Source organism: Propithecus coquereli, unplaced genomic scaffold (assembly GCF_000956105.1).
Source record: "Propithecus coquereli isolate 6110/MARCELLA unplaced genomic scaffold, Pcoq_1.0 Scaffold134, whole genome shotgun sequence".
Taxonomy (NCBI): Eukaryota; Metazoa; Chordata; class Mammalia; order Primates; family Indriidae; genus Propithecus; species Propithecus coquereli.
In genome coordinates this window covers 5,409,719-5,429,842 of record NW_012137636.1, presented here as the reverse complement: position 1 = coordinate 5,429,842, position 20,124 = coordinate 5,409,719, and the positions used below count along the sequence as shown (strand labels likewise).

The 20,124-nt window shown below is 41.2% G+C and overlaps 1 protein-coding gene across 1 annotated transcript; it reads right to left on the bottom strand.

Moving 5' to 3' along the window:
• Positions 1-489: 489 nt before the first annotated feature.
• Positions 490-17,583, bottom strand: RP9 (retinitis pigmentosa 9 (autosomal dominant)). Its single transcript, XM_012638778.1, has 6 exons — positions 17,359-17,583; positions 13,041-13,071; positions 11,805-11,934; positions 4,033-4,124; positions 1,878-1,939; positions 490-1,132 (listed from the first exon to the last, which is right to left on the bottom strand). Exons 1-6 carry the CDS (start codon positions 17,508-17,510, stop codon positions 934-936), a joined length of 666 nt encoding a protein of 221 aa, XP_012494232.1. The 5' UTR covers positions 17,511-17,583; the 3' UTR covers positions 490-933.
• Positions 17,584-20,124: the final 2,541 nt, after the last annotated feature.

Sequence of the window (20,124 nt, the reverse complement as noted above, 5' to 3'; positions counted from 1 at the left end):
TGTCCTTGGCATTATTCCCTAAACAATACAGTATAACAACTATTTTCATTGTATTAGGTATTGTAAGTAATCTAGAGATGATTTAAAGTATATGGGAGGATGTGTGAGGAATATAAGTAAATACTACGCCATTTTATATAAGGGACTTCAGCACCCGTGTATTTTGGTATCTGCGGGGGGCAGACCAAGTGGTCCTGGAACCAATGTCCCTCAGATACCAACGATTGGTATGTTTCATACTATTAAGTTTAAAATGTAACAATGCATGTGGGTGAATGTATATAGCATTCATGTAAGAAAAGTCCTACAATTGTTTATGAAATATAAAGTATTTCTGGAAGACTTCACAAGAAACTGGTATCACTGGTAGCCATCGGAGAAGGGAAGGTAGAAAGGAAGAAGGAAGAGTTTTCATGATTGAACTTGATGTACCTTTTAAATTTGGACCATTACATGTATTATTTATAAATAAATAAATAAATACATATATTTAAAAAATAAATAATGAGCTTTTATTCTCCTCAACAACAGAGACTCCACTCTGAAGTCGATGGAAATCGAGTTGCCCCACCGTGCAGGGCACAAGCTGTGGCAGTGCCTGGAAGACCTTCCTCAGAGATTCCCTTGGGCCTGCCCCCTGCAGGAGGCATTTCAAAGGAATCAGAAACTCACGTGACCGGCAGGGAGGCGGACACTGAATAAGCTTTCCGGCCTGAAGTCAGCTGCTATCCAGAGCTCAGTCCCGGAAAGAGACAACTCCCTCTCCTGAGGGTCACGTTTTCACGGCAGGTGGGTGGGATTCGCAGCTGTGACACCACACGTCCTCCTCTCTCGGCGTCTCCATCCTCCTACTCTCTCCCTTGCACCTTCCTCTGTTCTTTGGCCACAGTGTTTGATTTTCGAGAAGAGAATGCTGAACAAGTCAAGTCCTTGTCACTCTGAGTCAGAACTCTCATTGGACTTGGAAGACTTGTGCTTCCGTTTTTTCTTCTTTCTCTTTTCTTTCTTCCTTTTCTTATGCTTTTCTTTCTTCTTCTTTTTCTTGTGTTTCTCTTTACATTCTGAGGAACTGGAGCTGCTCCCATCTTCATCTGAGGTGGAATCCTCCAGTAACTGTTTTAACTGCTGTATCCTAAAAGATACGAGATTGATCAAAAGAACTGTGATTTTTAACTTTAACTTAAAAGTTTTTAAGATAAATATATGATTTAAAAGCATTATTGGAGGAGTGTCACAAATAATGTGGAGGAGAATGTCACAAATAACCCTGTCACAAAGACAGTACTTATTTTTATCTGTTCTCCCTGTTCTTGTTCACATGAATGCCTGTTTCATATGACTGTAACCAGTGTACAAGCCATTTTGTATTCTTTTCCTTGTCCTGTACATTTCTGCATGTTCCCACAGTCCTTACAATGATAATTTCTAATAGATGCATACTTTACTAAACCATTCCCCCACTGTTCAATGTCATAGTAGATAATCTACTTCCTCAACAATTATAACTGATGAAAAACCAACCCTGTCATTTTTTCACCCTCTCTCTAATCATGTCTAAGAATAATTATTAACAATGGCTCAGACACTTAGAGACACTGGAGAAGATAAACTAAATCACATGGAAGAGTCAACTGTACCAAACAAGCAGACAGCATGACGTGGGTTGCTGACATGTTCTTAGGGCCTGGACCAAGCCCACAGCCCTAAGCTACCCTGGGTAGAAGGTTGGCCTGCCCATTCCCCTCACAGGGGTCCTCTCAGCCAGGACTCCTGCCCTGCCCATATTTCACAATTCTCCTAATATTAGAATGGTTGTTTCCAACTTTAGATAATTTAAAACTTTAAGAAGATTATTTTTATCATCAGGACAACCTCACCTTACATCCTTTTCGTGTCTTTTATTGTCTCGTATGATGTCATACATGGGATCTTCATGTGCCTTAAGGGTCAGAGAAGGTTAAGGTTCGGTTAGGCTTCATGGACCACTAGAGTTAAATAAAATTAAATCGCTATGTTACAGAAACCAGTTATTTTTTTTATTATTTGATGAAACCTTATGTTCAGTATGTTCTAATCCTTTTTAAAGGTCACATCACTGGAAACTCATTAAGGCTACAAAAAGGATTTCATAATTAGAAAATTACATGAAATAACCGAATATTCTTCATGAGGACATAATTGCATAAGCCATGGCATAGTCATACTATAAAACAGCACTCAAGTTTAGCAATATTGAGGTAATTCTTTGCTCCAGATGCATAGATGACCAAAAGGTAGTATTAAGGAAAACAAATGAGTTGTAAAATGATATCTAAGAACGATCCATTTAAAAGTACTCAAAAATACATGTCGCATACCCCAAGGAAGTCTGGAAATATACACATCAGACTACTTGCTGCACACCACTCTGGGGAGGGAGGCAAGATTAGAGTTGGTCGTAAAAACCTTACTGTGAGGATTTCACTTTGCTTAATATGGCAAATGTATTCTTGTATTAGTTAGGTAATTTAAAGTGACTTAAAGTACTTAAAAAATGAGAATACATGTAGGGAAAATGTTATAATAATTACCTCAATTTTTAAAAAAGAACAGTTATTATCCAAATTTCCCAAATTACAAAAAATTTAAATTAAAAAAATGTATTATGTCAACACCCGGGGTTAATTACTATTAACATCTGCTGTATTTCTTCTAGTCATTATTCACAATTTATGAAAAATTACAATACTACATATACAACTGTTTTTCACTTATGTTTTCATAAACATTTCCCCATAACATTACACATTCTTCTAAGACATGATTCCTATGTCTAGTTTCTATGTTATAGTAATTCGTTAGCATGTTAGACCATCATGTTGTTTCCTACATTTAGCTTCCACTAATCATGTAAGTAAAAATATGAATGTTATGCTTATACCGTTGTGTATATATTGATGTTCTCTTAAATCCTTCAAGTATATCTCTGGAAGTTGAATTTCTGAGTAAAAAAATGTTAATTTTTTTAGATTTATCAATAAGCTATGTTTATAGTATCTATAAAAATTGATATTTCACCTAAAAGGGCTTCATCTAGAATAATTTTTGTTCAGATTATGCAAATGAAAACACAAGACCTTAAATGCCTTAAAAAGTTTAGAGAATGCCTGTTGACCCCAGTTTGATGTGCAGTTCGTTCTCTGTATCCAAGAGTTCCATGCCCACAGATTCAACTAAGGATTTTAAATATTCAGGAAAAAAGGGATGGTTACGTCTGTATTGAACATGTTCAGACATTTTTTTTGTCATCGTTTCCTAAACAATATAGTATAACAACTATTTACATTGTATTAGGTATTATAAGTAAGCTAGAGATGATTTAAAGCATAAGGGAGGATGTGTATAAGTTATATACAAATATTACACCATTTTACGGAAGGAACTTAAGCATCTGTGGATATTGGTATCCAAGGGGGGTCCAGGATCCAATTCCCCCTGGATACCAAGAGACAAACATATGCTGATAGCTCCAGTACATCCACATGGCAGCACATCTCACTTGGCAGAAGCAGTTACAGAAGACTGAATTAACACCTCTGGGAAGTGACTCTGTTAAAGTGAGTTACGATACAAAGATCATTCTAATGTTAGATCTGTTTGTCATCTAAAGAGGAAATATATACAATTCTAGCTTATAATAGAAAGACATCTAATCTTTAAAGACTGGGAAACTAAAAACCTGATTTTAGTTATGAAACATGACTTTTTAAAGTTTCAAAAAGGGGAGTTAAATAGATAACAAGGTCTCCTTTAGAAAAAGAATCACTGTTCCAAGATATAAACAAAGAACACTTTAATAAGAAGACAGTTTATTCTTAAAGACCTAACTTGTCACACAAATGCAATTTAATAGAGTATAGTTAACAGCAGACAGTGGCCAAAAGGTTCCTGGTAATGGATTTTACGTGAACACTCAGTTCATTGGTGACTTTCTGATTCATTAATTTTAACCATCCTAATAAATATAAATTGACATTGTGGGGTTTTACTTACTACTCTGAACTGTTCTAATTTTTGGTTGCCTTTGATAAAGAAAGGACATTCTTTGTCGCCCGTTCGGTGACCATACCGTTTACAACGCCAACCTAAAAAACAAAAAAGGAAATATTTCTGTAAGATAACACAGTCTCACCTAATCAAGGTAAAGAATCAGTTGATTATATTGAAGTGTTTCTTCATTAAACTCCATTTCTAAAAAAAAATGCAATTATGGATGAATCATGTAAGAGCTTAGAAAACAGAGGTACACTAATTGCTTCCCCAAGCATCCTTCAATCTTGTAGCTTTAGGAATAAATTTACCATCATCAACTATATCTAAAGAAATCCAGTACAATAGTACTGCAAAAGATGACTTTTTGGATGTGTTTCACTGTTTTTCAAAGTAAATCTTTTCTATTAATCAAGTGTCTCTGATTGTCATTTATAAATTTATGTCACTAGAATAGCTTTTTTCTCAGATTAGGTGAACCACTGTACAGATCACTCACTCTTAAGTAAAAGAAAAAAAAAAGTCACAAGTTCTCTTAAAATGCTACTGCAATCAGAACCCTAGTACAACTTTATCTGCAGAATAGGGAAACTGTCCTGTTTAAAGAGGTTGAAGAAATAGCTGAAGGCCTTGATGAGGAACATGGAGGAGATATGCACAAAAGAATGCATACACATGTTCCACCGCAGCAAAGGGCAACATACATCTTCATGGAATTTCAATGGTGTGGACTTGGCATCGGGCATGGAGATCTGGGAAAAAGGAAGTGGTGCGCAAAGCAGGAATGGATGAGATCCTTGTTACTTCTCTCACCTATTCTTGTCCTCTCAGAACCAGCTGGATGTGAGGATGTGGATGTGAGGCGAATTAGGAAATTGTATGGGGACGCTGAGACCCTGTGTTTCAGTATGAAGCAACTCCAACCAAGGAGGTCAGGAAGCATGAAGAGGAATTATAGGTAAGTTCTGCCAATTTTGCTCCATGCTGGCAACTACAGAAAATATGCAGTGAAAGTTTTCCCCTTTCTATTTTTATTTGACGATTAGATACAGGAAACCATTAAAGAACCCCAAAATTTTGGATTCTCTATTGCCTCTGAGCTGTCTCTGTCCTTACGTTCTCCAACATTTAAAGATGGGGAAGAATGACTATGCTCCTTCAAACTGATAGCTGTCTTTATGGCAAAACTGAAGGGATGTGAAATGCCATTGAATATGGATTGATGTATAGATATCTGGAAGACAGGCCAGGCGCAGTGGCTCACGCCTGCAATCCTGGCACTCTGCGAGGCCAAGGCGGGCGGATTGTTTGAGCTCAGCAGTTCGAGACCAGCCTGAGCAAGAGCGAGACACCGTCTCTGCTAAAAATAGAAAGAAATTAATCGGACAACTAAAAATATATAGAAAAAATTAGCCGGGCATGGTGGCGCATGCCTGTAGTCCCAGCTACTCGGGAGGCTGAGGCAGAAGGATCGCTTGAGCCCAGGAGTTTGAGGTTGCTGTGAGCTAGGCTGATGCCATGGCACTCTACCCGGGCAACAGAGTGAGACTCTGTCTCAAAAAAAAAAAAAAATCTGGAAGATATCATTTCTGCTCAGAATCTTCTTACCATTAAAAGAAAGGTGGTCCTTGCTATTCAAAGTGTGGTCCATGGACCAGGAAAACCAACAGCACAAGGGGGACTGCTAGAAATGCAGGGTATCAGGCCCAACATAGTAATACTAATAGACAACCTCAATTTTAAGAGATTTATTGGTGATTTATAGGCATAACAAAGTAACTTTTCTAGTTAATTCTTGAATTAATTCTAATTCTAGAATTGATGAAATTTTAAAAAGTGTGTAGAAGTGTGTGTCTTTTTTTCCCATCTGGAATGGTTCCACATTTTGTGGGGCTTGAAGCTTGTATTACATGACAGGGAGGGGTGGGGAGAAAAGGCTGTTTAGGAAGAAAAATACAAGAACATCTTGGAAAATTTTATATCATATGACCATATGAACACACTGCTGGGGTCCCCACAGGCCTTTGAGCTTAAGCTTCATTAACTTCATGGCAAAACTGGCTCTGGTCTCAACCCAAATCCTCTTATTTTCCAAGTCAATAAAAAGAAATGTAAAATCTTGAAGTGAAATACAACTAACCACCTCATCAAATAGAGCTGTGGTTTTTAAGCTTTAAAGAAAAAAAAAACCTATAGACTTCTGAGTAAAGATGGCAGACAAAACATACACATCTTTTTTCCTTCCCTTCCTGAGATTCCATAAAAATGATACAATAACGAAGACAATTCCTTTACAAAGGAATAAGCCAGGAGCTACCTGGTGAATGGCCAAGTGTCAACCTCCATAAATCTGTTCCTCCCTTAAAGCAATGAAAATAGTTGCAAATTTACACAAATCAACTCTTTTAAAACTTTGGAAGTTAACCAAAGGCTTGGCACAATCTGAGGAGCATTAGTTCTAGAAAAACTACTAACCCTCAGTAAGAACAATGGGATTTCTGATTATTTTAGCTCAGCGACTCTCAACCCGCTCCCCCCAGCCCTGCAACAGTCTTGAAATCATCAGCAGGCTTGAAACTACCCAAGGAGGAATATTGAATTTTGAGCCACTCAAAAAGCCCTAACCCCAGAGCACTGTCACTACTTGCCTGTCTCACAGCTCCCTGGAAAAGCCACACATATAGGGTTTTGTTATTTGACTAGTCCTGACAATCATTCTACAGGAAAAACCTGATCCCCAGGATATTTGCTGAAAACAATCACCTGCAATTGTTTAACATCACAGCTGCCTAGGGCTTCACTATCAGTTGGGCAAACAAGAACCCAGCCAAAAATTTAAAAGAAAGATCTGGAGGACAAGATATGCAAAGGGGGCTTTCAAAAGTTCTGACATAATCCTCAGCATCAGAATGCTGCATATGTGTGCAAGGCTGTGCCACATACAGTAAGGGCTTGAGAAGGCCCTGTTCTCTAACTTTTGGCTGACCTTGAGGCCTTGTGCCAGCAAGCAAGTGGCGAAGGCAAAGGCAGACATGTAAACCATCTGAGCGCTGAATGCATACTCCAATACGTATATATGATCTCTTAGAAAAGGGAAGAATGTTCCTTGGATCAAGACATTTAAGGAAATTTCTGACCACTAAGCTACCTGAGCACAGACATCAGTGGCCATACACTACAAGGAATACAGATTTACACAATTAATCCAGGAACGTTAGAAAAGATACAAAAACCAACAACAAGAAATTCTGGGTAGGAGGGTATGATCTGATGATCTGATTTCCAAAGTCACCACATTATATTATCCAAAACATTCGGTTTTCAACAAAAAATTGCAAAAGACAGAAAGGGTAAAGTAAGTCCAGATGTTAGACTTACTAGACAAAAACTTTAAATCAACTGTTATAAGTTCAAAGAAATAAAGAAACCATGCCTAATGAATTAAAGGAAAGTATGAAAATGATGTCTCACAAAATAAAAATTATCAATAAATAAATATACATTATAAAAAGAATCAAATAGGAATTCAGGACTTCGAAAGTACAATAAAGGAAATGAAAAATTCACTAGGGGGTCTTAACAGTGGGTTCAAAATGGCAGAACAAAGAATCAACAAACATCCACTCTGAAAAACATAAAAAGGAATGAAAAAAATGCCTAGACACACAGATACCTGAGGATACCTCCAAGTTTAACAGCATACACATAATGAGTTCGAGAAGGGCAGTGACAGAAAGGATAGAAAGAATATTTGAAGTGGCAATGGATCAAAACTTCCCAAATTTGATGAAAACCAATGTATAAATCTGAGATGCTGAACAGACTTCAAGTAGGATCAGTTTTAATAGAGATCTATATCATAGGCAAACTGTTAAAAGCCAAAGATAACGAGAATTTTGAAAGCATGAAGAGAAAACAATTCACGACATACAATCAATCCTCAATAAGATTAAGAGCAGACTCCTCACCAGAGACTATTAACGGCATAAATTTACTGCATAGGTTTAAAGGAAAAAAAACTATACATGGCAGAAGGCAGTGGAATGATATATTTATAATGCTAAAAGAAAAAGACTATCAAATCAGAATTTTATAGCTAGCAAACTATCCTTCAATAACAAAAGGAGATGCCAGGCATAGCAGCTGATGCCTGTGATCCTAGCACTCTGAGAGACCGAGGTGGGAGGATTGCTTGAGGCCAGGAGTTTGAGACCAGCCTGAGCAAAAGCAAGACCCCAGCTCTACAAAAAATAGAAAAATTAGTTTGATGTGATAGTGTGTGTATGTAGACCCAGTTACTCAGGAGGCTGAGGCAGGAGGATTGCTTGAGCCCAGGAGTTTCAGGTTCCAGTAATCTGTGATGACACCACTGCACTCTAGCCTGGGGAACAAAGAGAGACTCTGTCTCAAAAAAAAAAAAAAAAAAAAGACACAGTTAGGTTGAAGAATGAATAGAGATAAACAGTGTAAATGGTAACCAAAAGGGAGCTACAGTTGCTTCACTAATTTAACACAAAATAGACCCTAAGATAAAAACTGTTACAAGAGATAAAGAAGGACATTTTGTATTGATAAAAGGATCAATCCATCAAGAAGATATAACATTTATAAACATGAACATACTAGAAAAAAGAGTGCCAAAAAGATGAAACAAAAACTGACAGAATTAAAAGGGAAAATAGAACAATGCAACAATAATATTAGAGATTTCAATATTCCATATTCGATAATGGAAAAAAGAACTGGAGACCAACAACAAATTTTAAGACTTAAATAACAATATAAACCAACTGAACCTGTAAAATACTCTACCACCCAACAACAGCATAAACATTCTTTTGAAGCTGACATGGAACATTATCCAGAAATAAGAATTAATAAATTTAAGAGGATTTAAACTATACAAAGTATGTCCTCGAACCACAATGGACTCAAATTACAAAGCAACTATAGAAGGAAATTTGGGGAATCCACAAATTAGTAGAAACTGAACAACACACTTATAAACAATCCATGTGGGTCAAAGGGGACATTAGAAAATATTTGGATCTGAATGAAAGTTAAAACACAACATATCAAAATCTATGCAATGCAGATAAAGTGGTGCTTAGAAGGAAATTTGTAGCTTTAAATGTCTATATTAGAACAGAAGAAAGATCTCAAATAAATAATCTAGGCTTTCATTTTAAAAATCAGTAAAAAGGATAACCCAAACCAAAGGTAAGCAGAAGGAGGAAATAGTGAATTATGCCATTGGCAGAGCTCAAAAACATTATGCTAAATGAAAGAAGACAGATCACAAGTGAAAGAAAACAAAAATAATATGAATCCATTTATATGAATATGATATGTCCAGAAAGCCAATTCATTAAGGTAGTAGATTAATGGTTGCCTGGAGCTACAAATTGAAATGAACTAGAAATGGGGTGAGGGACCTTAACGGGGGGACGAAAATGTTCTAACACTTATTTATGGCAATGATTGCACACACTCAGTAGTTATTAAAAATCATTGCATTATGTACTTGTTTCAGGATGATTTTCATGATATACAAAATAAACCACAATAAAAATATTTTTTAAAAAGCCATAAACACAAAAGGATAGGAAAACCAAAGAAGATTCAAGCCCATCACCATAGTGTCTGAAAAATAATTAAATTAAAATTAAAAAAAAAAACAACAGGCCGGGCGCGGTGGCTCACGCCTGTAATCCTAGCACTCTGGGAGGCCGAGGCGGGCGGATTGTTTGAGCTCAGGAGTTCGAAACCAGCCTGAACAAGAGCGAGACCCCGTCTCTACTAAAATTAGAAAGAAATTAATTGGACAACTAAAAATATATAGAAAAAATTAGCCGGGCATGGTGGCGCATGCCTGTAGTCCCAGCTACTTGGGAGGCTGAGGCAGGAGGATCGCTTGAGCCCAGGAGTTTGAGGTTGCTGTGAGCTGGGCTGACGCCATGGCACTCTAGCCCAGGCAACACAGTGAGACTTTGTCTCAAAAAAAAAAAAAAAAAAACCAACAAAAAAGAGTCAAATACAAAAAAATGTGGAACATTACAATGTAGCTAGATGAATACTACACGAATAGTTGACCCACAGAAAGCCAAAGTCTAAGGCAGCAGAGGTGAGAACTGAGAACCAACTCGATTTCTATCTGTAGAACTTCCAAAACAACTGGTAGCACCAGATACTTCTGAAAATAGAAGTGAAGGGTTAATTAAAATAAGGAGGGTTGGTTAAAGTCCAGGGGCAACTCTGAAGAGGGGGAGGGAGAGGGCAAGAGAAAAGGCGGCAGGGGAGAGAGAGAGAGATTTTTAGTATCCCATCTTTTCAAAGGCACTAATCATATCATGAGGGCCCCACCCTCATGAACTCATCTAACCCTAATTACCTCCCAAAGGCCCCATCTCCAAATATCACATTAGAGATTAGGGCTTCATCATACAAATTATGGAGTTGAGGGGGTGGGGAACTAACATTCAGTCCATAATATATGGGAGCACCATCTTCAGAAAGATGTAATTGACAGAATATCTCAAATATTTGAATTGAAGGTCTTAAATCTGAAGCTTGGAAACAATTTGAGGTTGAATCAGAGATCAGCACATGGAAAGCAAAAACAATAATAATAATAAAACAAAATTCAACAACAACAAAAACAGAACCACCATTAATTTTGGGAGGGGGGCATTATGCAGATTATGACTTAGCTCTGAACATAATCATAATAAATACCAAAGACATATCTAAGTAAAATCATGATATATTTACTGGGAAAATGAGATATAGCAAGGGCACAGGTGTGTGGTGAGAGCAGAACTCGTCCACTGCATGAAGTACCAAATTATGCCTAAATCTGAAAAATCAAGGAGCAGTGATACAAGTATGAGGTTGAGATAAACATCAAAATAACCAACTAAAAGAGCTTTACTCTTTTGAAGAGTGTTTGGTTATACTCTTTTTTTTTTTTTTTTTTTTGAGACAGAGTCTCACTTTGTTGCCCTGGCTAGAGTGAGTGCCATGGTGTCAGCCTAGCTCACAGCAACCCAAACTCCTCAGGCTCAAGCAATCCTTCTGCCTCAGCCTCTCAAGTAGCTGGGACTATAGGCATGCGCCACCATGCCCGGCTAATTTTTTCTATATATTTTTAGCTGTCCAATTAATTTCTTTCTATTTTTGGTAGAGACGGGGTCTCGCTCTTGCTCAGGCTGGTTTCGAACTCCTGAGCTCAAACAATCCACCCGCCTCGGCCTCCCAGAGTGCTAGGATTACAGGCGTGAGCCACCGCGCCCGGCCTTGGTTATACTCTTGAAGGTGTTACCGCTCTGGTGGGGCAGAGGACATGCAAAGAGAGCCCAACCCGTGCAGACCCATCCCCTGGGGTGGCTTCTGTCAGGTTATAGCGCTTACACCACTGACAAAAGGTGACCGGCGGAGAGACCTGCCCTCCAGTGCATCCCTCACTCCCACGGCGTTTCTACACAGGATGTCCGTTTCGTTACAGGGTATCACTGAAGAGCGTACTCCCACGGCAGTCACTGTCCTGAGGAAAGACCGTGGACTTGGAATCAGAGGCCCTGGCGTCAAAGCTTTGCTCTACCTCTTCCCTTGGCCTCTAACTGACATGAGCAAGCCTGCTTCGTTGTCTAGAAAAAGGAGGCCATGCCATGACTTTAGGAGGACTGTGGTGAGAACAAGTTAAGTAAAAGAAGTAAACACACTTTGTAGACCGCGGTATGTAACTCGCATGGATTGGGAAACTTTCCCACACTCACACTGCATAACTTTGACTTCTTTCCCCAGTGGCATCCAAAGTCCTTTAGTTGGCGCGTGAGCCAGAAATTCCCTGGCATGTTCATTGCCTGGTACATCTGGTATACAGTCTTCTGGCTTCGTCTCATCTTCCTGAACAAAGGAAACAAGGTGTAAACGACATGGCAAAAGAGCATTGGAATTCTCTCCTGCCTGCTTTGGAGCCCACCGTCACCTGGCTCTCTCATGGGCTGCGGGTCCTAACGTCATCCTTAATGACCCCCTCAAGAACTAGAAAGAAAGACAAGTTATACCTGATCGAAAAAGCAGGAAATAAATGTACCACAGAAACGACATAGCTGTTCTTGGAGAAAAATTACTGGTGAAGCAGAAAAGAAATCTGTCCTTCATACCAAAATGATTGGTAAGCTCCAAATTTTGATGTAAATTAGATCCTGAGATTAAAAAAAAGTTTCACTGCCTCGAAACAAAAAATGAGGCAAGATGTAAGAGTTAAAGTAAACAAAGTTTCTGGAATAATAAAGATGGCATGTTATAATACAGTGGTTTATTATACCTTGAAGGCCACAGTCTTTTTTTTTGTTCCCCCCCTTTTTTTATCTCCGACGTGCCTTTCCACCACTGAATAACTACATTTACAATTAATGCATTTTTTAAACTTTCTGAATTTTTAAAAGATTTCCATGAATATTAAATTTACAATAAAATATTTGTTAAGAATCATTTATTTTTCATTGAAAGTTACCAAACACAAGTTTTCTTGGCCTTTGCCTGCCACTCTGACTCCCTTGTGCAGAAACACCCAGCCACCGTGGACAGGAAGGCTAAACTGGATGAGCTCTCAGGTCCCCTCAGAGTTTACTGTTGTCTGAGCTGCTGATACTTAAGAAACCAGCAGAGGGTGTCTCGAGGGCTGAGCCAGGTGAGGCAGACAAGGAAAATGGGGCAGCAGAGCTTAGAGAAGATGCCATCACCAGCGAGAGAGGAGGGGAGCCACAGCCGAGGAACACACTCAGCCTGCATTGCTTTCTTGGGGAAGGGAAACCCAGGCAATGAAATTTCCACAAAGGCACAGGCTTGCGTCAAAGCCAAAAATTATGACCCATCTGGCATCTGCAGGGGAGAAACAGGGTTTTCATGCAAGGAGATTTAAACCTTATGCAACCATTTTTCATAACAAGTTACTGAGTCTACAAGTATGTCTCTGGAATAACCAAGAGTACAAACTTCACACTAACCTTGATAAGCCCAGGAGGAGGTTTTTCATAACTAGAAAACAGAAAATAAGACTTGATCAACCATGTTAATGGGAACATAACACACTGCATTATATCTAAAACAGTTAATAGAATATGCACAGCACTGAGGATCCCATATAAATAAACTGATACTTTACCACAACCTGCAGAGATCTACAACTTAATTCATTAAAATAATAGCTAACATATTGTCTCAGCACAATGATTTTATTTTGGGGAAAAGGGAAAGTGAGAGATTGCCAGAGAATGTAAGGTAAGAAGACCCATAGACTAGTCTGGTTCCAAAATGTCATCGTGGTTATGTCAGATTATTGATCTAGCTTAACGTCCCCTTACTCAACACTGAACAGGCTCCGGGGGGAGGGGGTGTGCTCTGTTCCAACATGGTCAGGGGAACTCAGGGGAGGATGAGCAGGGTGAGAGGAAAGGGCCTGTCCCAGAGGGCCCACAATCATGGGCCTGCACCTCCCGCTCCAGATCCTCCCATTGCCCTGTCGCTGCTGTGACCACCCTCCAGACCTGAGCTGACCCACACCAGGCCAGGGAGCTGGGGTGGGGGGACAGGATCCTTGGGTGCCCAGTCCATGGCGCATTCAGTAGTGAGAGCTGCTAGTTCCTTGCAGGAAAAGAACATGGGAGCCTTCCTTCCTCTCAGCAACAGAGCTCTCAGACCCCCAGGGTTTGAGGATACAAATCAGGCCTGTGCTCTCAGTTTATTTTCACTTTCTACCACTCTGCCAAAGTGGCCCAAAAAGGCTGCTGGGTTCCATGTTTGGAAAATCAGCACCAGATGCTCATGTTTAAGTATCAGCACACTACTATCAAACACAGCGTGGGTGTTTGGCTTTTAATTGTGAAAGCCTAATGGACTAAAAAAAAAAAAAAAAAAAAATGTAAAGGGCAACTGAACATCTCAGGTCTCTTCAACAAAGGATTTAAAAGATTAAATATTCCATAAACTTAGTCGATAAGGCAGCAGCAGGGTTGGAGGGGATTGACTCCAAGTTTGAAAGAAGTTCTACCACAGGTAACATGCTATCAAACAGCATCACATGCCACAGAGAAATCTTTTGTGAAGGCAGACAAGTGATGTGGCAAACTTCACTGTTGCCTTATTTTAAGAAATTGCCAAAGGCACCCCAATCTTCAGCAACCAGCACCTTGAACAGTCAACAGCCAACGATCACAAGGCAAGACCCACCACCAGTAAAAAAATCAAGAGTAACTTGGCACTAAGAAAGAAAAATGGAGCCAAAAATGCACTATTAGGAGCTCATCTCTGTGTTTTGGTTTTAAATATGCAATGTTACTTCTGCAGTTGTTTCAGGAATAAAATCCCCATTCTACCCCTAATGAACTTGGTATCTCCATCTACAAAAAAGGAGCAAGTACAACAGGCAAAACTAAACTTAACCTGCAGGCAATATCAAAGGTTCAGCTTAAAAATTTACTCCTTGCACAAGTAACCAGTCAACAATTATTATGCCGGGCACCAGAAGGGAGAACTAAGAGCATAAAAACATTCCCACTTCCATTAAAAAAAGCATAGAATTAAAACTGTCCTCAGAAGTGCCCATGTAACTCTTTATAACTATCCTGATAAAAAGAGATGTTTTGCGCTCTTACGGTAGCACTCCAAATTCTAGCAAGAATGTTCTCAGGTTCTAAATCAGTATGACTGTGAATCCTGTAGAGGTAAAGCAAGGCAGAGTAGAAACTTCATGGTCTTTGAAGGAAAAGACTTTTGGTTTGAATTCTGATTCAGTCTCACTAATACGTGTTTAAGGCAAGTTACTTATGAAAGGATGGCTTTGCTAATAAACTATCTAACAAAGAAAAATTAAGTAGAAGGGTGAAGGAGAGACATTTTTCCCACCCCTACACAGACCAGGAATAACCTGGGAAGAGCAGAAAGCTTCTCTTGCCTGTGCTCAGCTGCAACCATCAAAGGCTGGCCAGGCTTTCCTTACTTCCATCCAGGGATTGAACCCAAGTAAAACCAACAATACTGAGCATGCAAGTCTGCATTTAGGACAAGCAGCAAGCTGGGAAGGAAATTCTGCAGGTATCTGTACCCTCAAAAAGTAACTTTCAGGCTCTTAAAGGGATTTGTACCTCCCTCACAAAGAGTAAGATATAAACAGTTTTGGCTCAGATCTGTCCTTTAACCCTCTAAACTTCTAGGAAAATACTCATTTTAATACTTCAGAATGACAGCAAGGTATAGAAACACTTAATGATTTAATGTTTCCTTCATCCAGATCCATTCCTTATTGAACTGACTTTAAAGACCTTTGGGCTGGGTGCAGTTGTCAGTTCCTGTAGTCCCAGCTACTCCAGAGGCTGAGGTGGGAGGATCACTTGAGGCCAGGAGTTCAAGACCAGCCTGGGCAACATAGCAAAACCCTATCTTTGAAAAATAAATAAATTACCATTTGATCCATCAGTCTCACTACTGGGTATCTACCCAAAGGAAAAGAAGTCATTTTATCAAAAAGACACCTACACTCAAATGTTTATCACAGCACAATCCACAATTGCAAAGATGTGGAATCAACCTAAGTGCCCATCAATTCATGAGTGCATAAAGAAAATGTGGTGTATATATACCATGGAGTACTACTAAGCCATGTTATTTTGATGTAAATTCTTGCTAAACAATTTAGGAACTGCCTCTCCTTTTCCTTTAAAAACACTTTTGTAACTGCTTGCAAATCAGAGTATATATTCAGGGCACCTTGAATCTATGTTCCCAGGTTTCGGTCCTCAAACTTGGCCCAAATAAACTCTCTACTTCTATAAATTTTATAAAATTAATTAATTAATTCTGCATCGGCTTTTTCCTCTAGATCATCAATTACAAAAGTTCAGCTTCTATGGCTAACTACAGAATCACAGATAACTGGAAAATATGCTAATTTAACCTCCCACCTAAGGTTTGTATTGGGGATCAGGGCACACCACCCCAAGAAATGACTGCAGGAGACCAGAATACACCACTCCAAATTATGCCACCCTGGCATATTGATTACTTTGAGCTAAAAGAAATTTGAGAACCAGCCAAGGCAGGAAAACTTCTTCACCTCCTCCTCAACTGCCTAAAATAATGTGTAAGACTCCCCTTTTGTAAAGAGAAATTTACATCTATTAAGGACATTTTCATTATGAAAGATATCTGTTATCAGGAAGAGAGCTGTCCGGAGACAACTTTTATCACCACAGAGACTTAACTGCATAACACTGCATGATACAGCAACTTTATTTACCATACAATTCCTCTCCTTACCCTGCCATATGTCTCCACCACCCCCCAGTGAGCCCCAAGCCTCTACCCACCAGCCTTCCAATGAGTTTCCTATTTTTGTGGCTCTCCTGAACATGAGTATGTAATTAAAATGTTTTTTTCTACGATTAACCTATCTTATGATCATGTCATTTGTAGCCCGGCCAAAGAACCTAGAAGGGTAGACGGATGCCATTTTTCCCTCCCCCACGTTTGAATCTTTACACCACGCTCCTCTCCCAGGTTATCTGGACTCTCCTTGAACCCTCCGGAGCTATGGCCGCCTACATCAGGCCATGCTGGCCCGTGAAGAGTACTTGACGCAGGCCCTAAATTCCTCTTCATGCTGGGCTGCATTTGGCCTCTCTGAGCTTCCACCCTCGGTTCCTGGTAAAAAGTCCTCAGGCCCGGAGAGAACAAGTTTACGCTCTCTTCTACCTCACAGCCCCTAGGCCGATCCCTCGCCCTCTTCTCTCTTCTCCTCCAGCCACACTAACAATACAGGCCTCATTTCCTCTCCCCTTTTTCACAGCAGAGGATGAAAAGAATGAGGGCTTTCTCCATTTCACTGTGGGCCCACTGACCTACAAGGTGAAATGACAGGGACCAACGAGCTCAGCTGAACTTAGTTGTCGGTCCAGAAACACCGGTCGCGCGCCTAATAATGCTTAGCTCCTCCCAACAGTGGCAAAGCCCAACACCAAAGTTCCTGCGCCAGAAATGAAAGCCGTTGCCTCCCTCCTCGGGACGGCCGAGCCCCCACCCGCGTGCACCCTGCTTCCACTGCCCCCTCCCAGGCCGAGGCCGGCTCCGAGGGCGCCGAGGGACCGCGTCCTTTAGCTTCCACCCGGAGGAAGGGCTTGATGTCCAATGCCCGCGACGCCGACTTCAGTTGCCGGAACCGGGCTCCTGCTGGGGTCCAGCGGACGAAGGGCCGGGCGGCCAGGCCCCCAGCCCACCCCGCAACCCCCGGCCCGCGTCGTCCCGCGGCCGCGAGTCGGGGCGGCGACTCACAAGGACTCCAGGTGCTTGAGCTGCTGCAGCTGTTGCGCATCGTGCCTCCGCCGCTTCTGCTCGCGGCGCCGCTGCTGCTCCTGCTCGGGCGGCTCCCGCGGCCGCCGCGCGCCCCCAGCTCCCGAGTCGTCGCGCCCCGGCCGGGACGACATCGCTGCCCCAGCAGCGCAGCTCCAGCGGCCCCTGCGGCGCGGCTCCAGCAGCGGCCAAGAGGGCACTTCCTCCGCGCGGCGCCCGCCCGGCCCCGCAGCGCCCCCTCCCGCCGCCGCCCCGCAGCCCGCCTCGGCTGGGGCCGCAGTCACAGCCAAGGCCGAGAGTCCCCCGATCCCCGCAGCCGCCCCCAATACGGTGCTCGGAGTCCCCGGGTCCCGCCGCCAGGCCCACCGCTGTCGGTGGTTGGGGCGCGCCCCCTGGCGGCGGCCGGGAGGCTGGGAGGGGGCCTGGGGCTGGAGCCCGAGGGCGCTTCCTGGTGTGCGGGGCGGGGCGGGGGGCGGAGGAGGGCACCTGCCTGACCACTCCCACCTTTGGGCTGGGATTGCGCCTTCGTGGTCCTCTCCGCTGGATGCAAGGGAGCCTGTGCCAGCCGAATTTGTATGTCTCCAGTGACTAGACACAAGGCAGCTGCTCATTACGTAGTAATAGGATTCATCCATTTTTGGAAAAAAGCAAGAGTGTCCATATAAATTCTCCAGTTTTCCAGAGCATGGAGCCATCCTTAAAACAAACTCAACGTACATTGTGTTGACCAAGGTTTGGGTGCTGGAAATGAAAACAAAAGCAAATATACACTGAGCACTTGTTATGTGCCATTGAGCCAAGCCCTTCATAAGAATTGGTTTAATCTTAAACTGAATAAGTGGTGTTTCCATCATTGTTTTGTGGACAAGTAGGAAGCCCAGAGATTTTAGCCACATGCCCAAAGATGCAGAGGTAGAAAGTGTAGAGCTAGGAGTCAACAGTGTCAGGTAGTTCACTAGGTTGAATTTTGAAACTGTATCTGATAAAATTATTTTAGCTTTGAAGTCATGGAAAAACCCACAGTGGAAGTAAAAATAACAGCATAGTGAAATATTTGCTTGAAATGTGATATTCAGTGTGGTCATTAGCTAAAATATATATGGAGTTCTTTCAAATTTATTATAGAAAATCCAAATGGACACACAAAGGCTATGAACAGACATATGAAGTTATGCTGATGTGTCCCAAAATCAGGTTTCCCTCTGACAGGGAATTGGTGCGTGAACCAATCCAACAATTCGTGACAATTTGCTGAGCCAATAAGTGGCCTGTAAATGCCTTGCAAGACAGGTCTTGGCATGCTGCTCAAAAATCATTTGACCATATATCTGAGTTTATTTTGGGGCTCTCTTTTCTATTCCTTTATTCTATATGTCTGTCTTTATGCCAGTACCATAGTGTTTTGATTACTGTAGCTTTGTAATGCATTTGGAAATTAGAAAGTGTGATGCCTCTAGCACTGTTCTTATTTTTCAAGATTGTTTTGGCTATTTGGAGTCCCTTTAGATTCTATATGAATTTTAGGATGGAGCTTTCTATTTCTGCCTAAAATGTCATTGGGACTTTGACAGAGATATCATTGAATCTACAGACCACTTTGGGTAGTATTGACATGTTAACAATATTAAGTCTTCCAATCCATGGACATCGGATGTCTAACTCCCATAAAGGGAAAAAGAGAAAAATGAATGGGGAGGAAAGTGGAGCAACAGCCCTTACAATCTCTTGGAAGTCACTTCAGATGGAGGAACTTGCAAAAATGGGGGGTGGTGTCGGGGAAGGAGGTGCAAACATAATGGCTATGGGCCTCTTTGTCTGTACCTGAATTAGTAGCACCTGAGCGGTGAGGACTGAACTCTGACCTTTTTTTCCTCTTGCTCAAATTCCTTTCTAGGAGCCCTGTTGAATCACACCTAAAAATGATAAAATCTCATTAAATGAGTTTTTATTAATTTGGTATAATGTGGCTTATTTTCCAACCTGATTCCAACATCACATGACAGATAGAAGACCCCCTTATCTTGAGTCAAGCATTCTAGCAGACCTCCTATCTTAACTCAAGCATTCCTTTCTATTAGCAAGAATAGCGCCTCGGATAAACCTCCTCGGCTACCATACTGCCACTGAGCAAAGCTGACTCCAGGTCTTTAGATAAAGCTTCTCTCTCAATCAATTCCCAACTAAAGAATCCCTAAACCCACCTATGACTTGTAGGCCCTCGCTTCAAGATGCCCCACCTTTTTAGGCCAAACCAATGTAAGCCTTCCATGTATTGATTTATGGTTGTACCTGTAATTCCTGTCTCCATGAATGTATAAAACCAAGCTGTAATCCTGGTGCCCCTGGCATATTTTCTCAAGACCTCTTGAGACCATGTTCCTTGGACCCCAGTCACACATATTTGGCTCAGAATAAACATCTCTAAATTATTTTATAGAATGTGGAGGGTTTTTTTCCCATTAACAGCTCAGATCCTCAATAATTGGAAGGTAGGTTGGTTCCTTTTTGTCCACGCTGGCTCCTGCAGGCTGTGTGCAAGCTTCTCCAGGAAAACGTGCATAGCTGCCTGCCGCAGAGCTGGGGATAGGGGATGGGTAGCTGCTACCACGCTAAGAGCAAAAATTGACGAGAATTAACCACAATTTGCCATCCAAATCTTCTGGAAGTTGCAAGCCAGCAGTAAGCTCTAGAATTCCAAAATAGGTGGAGAGACAGATTCCTGATGCTTCCTACTCTGCCACCTTCCAC

Bases quoted from the DNA above. Each gene is read 5' to 3' on its own strand.
- RP9 (XM_012638778.1), bottom strand. From the start codon at position 17,510: ATGTCGTCCCGGCCGGGGCGCGACGACTCGGGAGCTGGGGGCGCGCGG. The intron at 11,935-13,040 runs GTTAGTGTGAAG...TCCTTTGTTCAG, and splicing joins CTCCTCCTGGGCTTATCAAG to GAAGATGAGACGAAGCCAGA. The intron at 1,133-1,877 runs GTGAGGTTGTCC...CGTATCTTTTAG, and splicing joins AGACACGAAAAGGATGTAAG to GATACAGCAGTTAAAACAGT.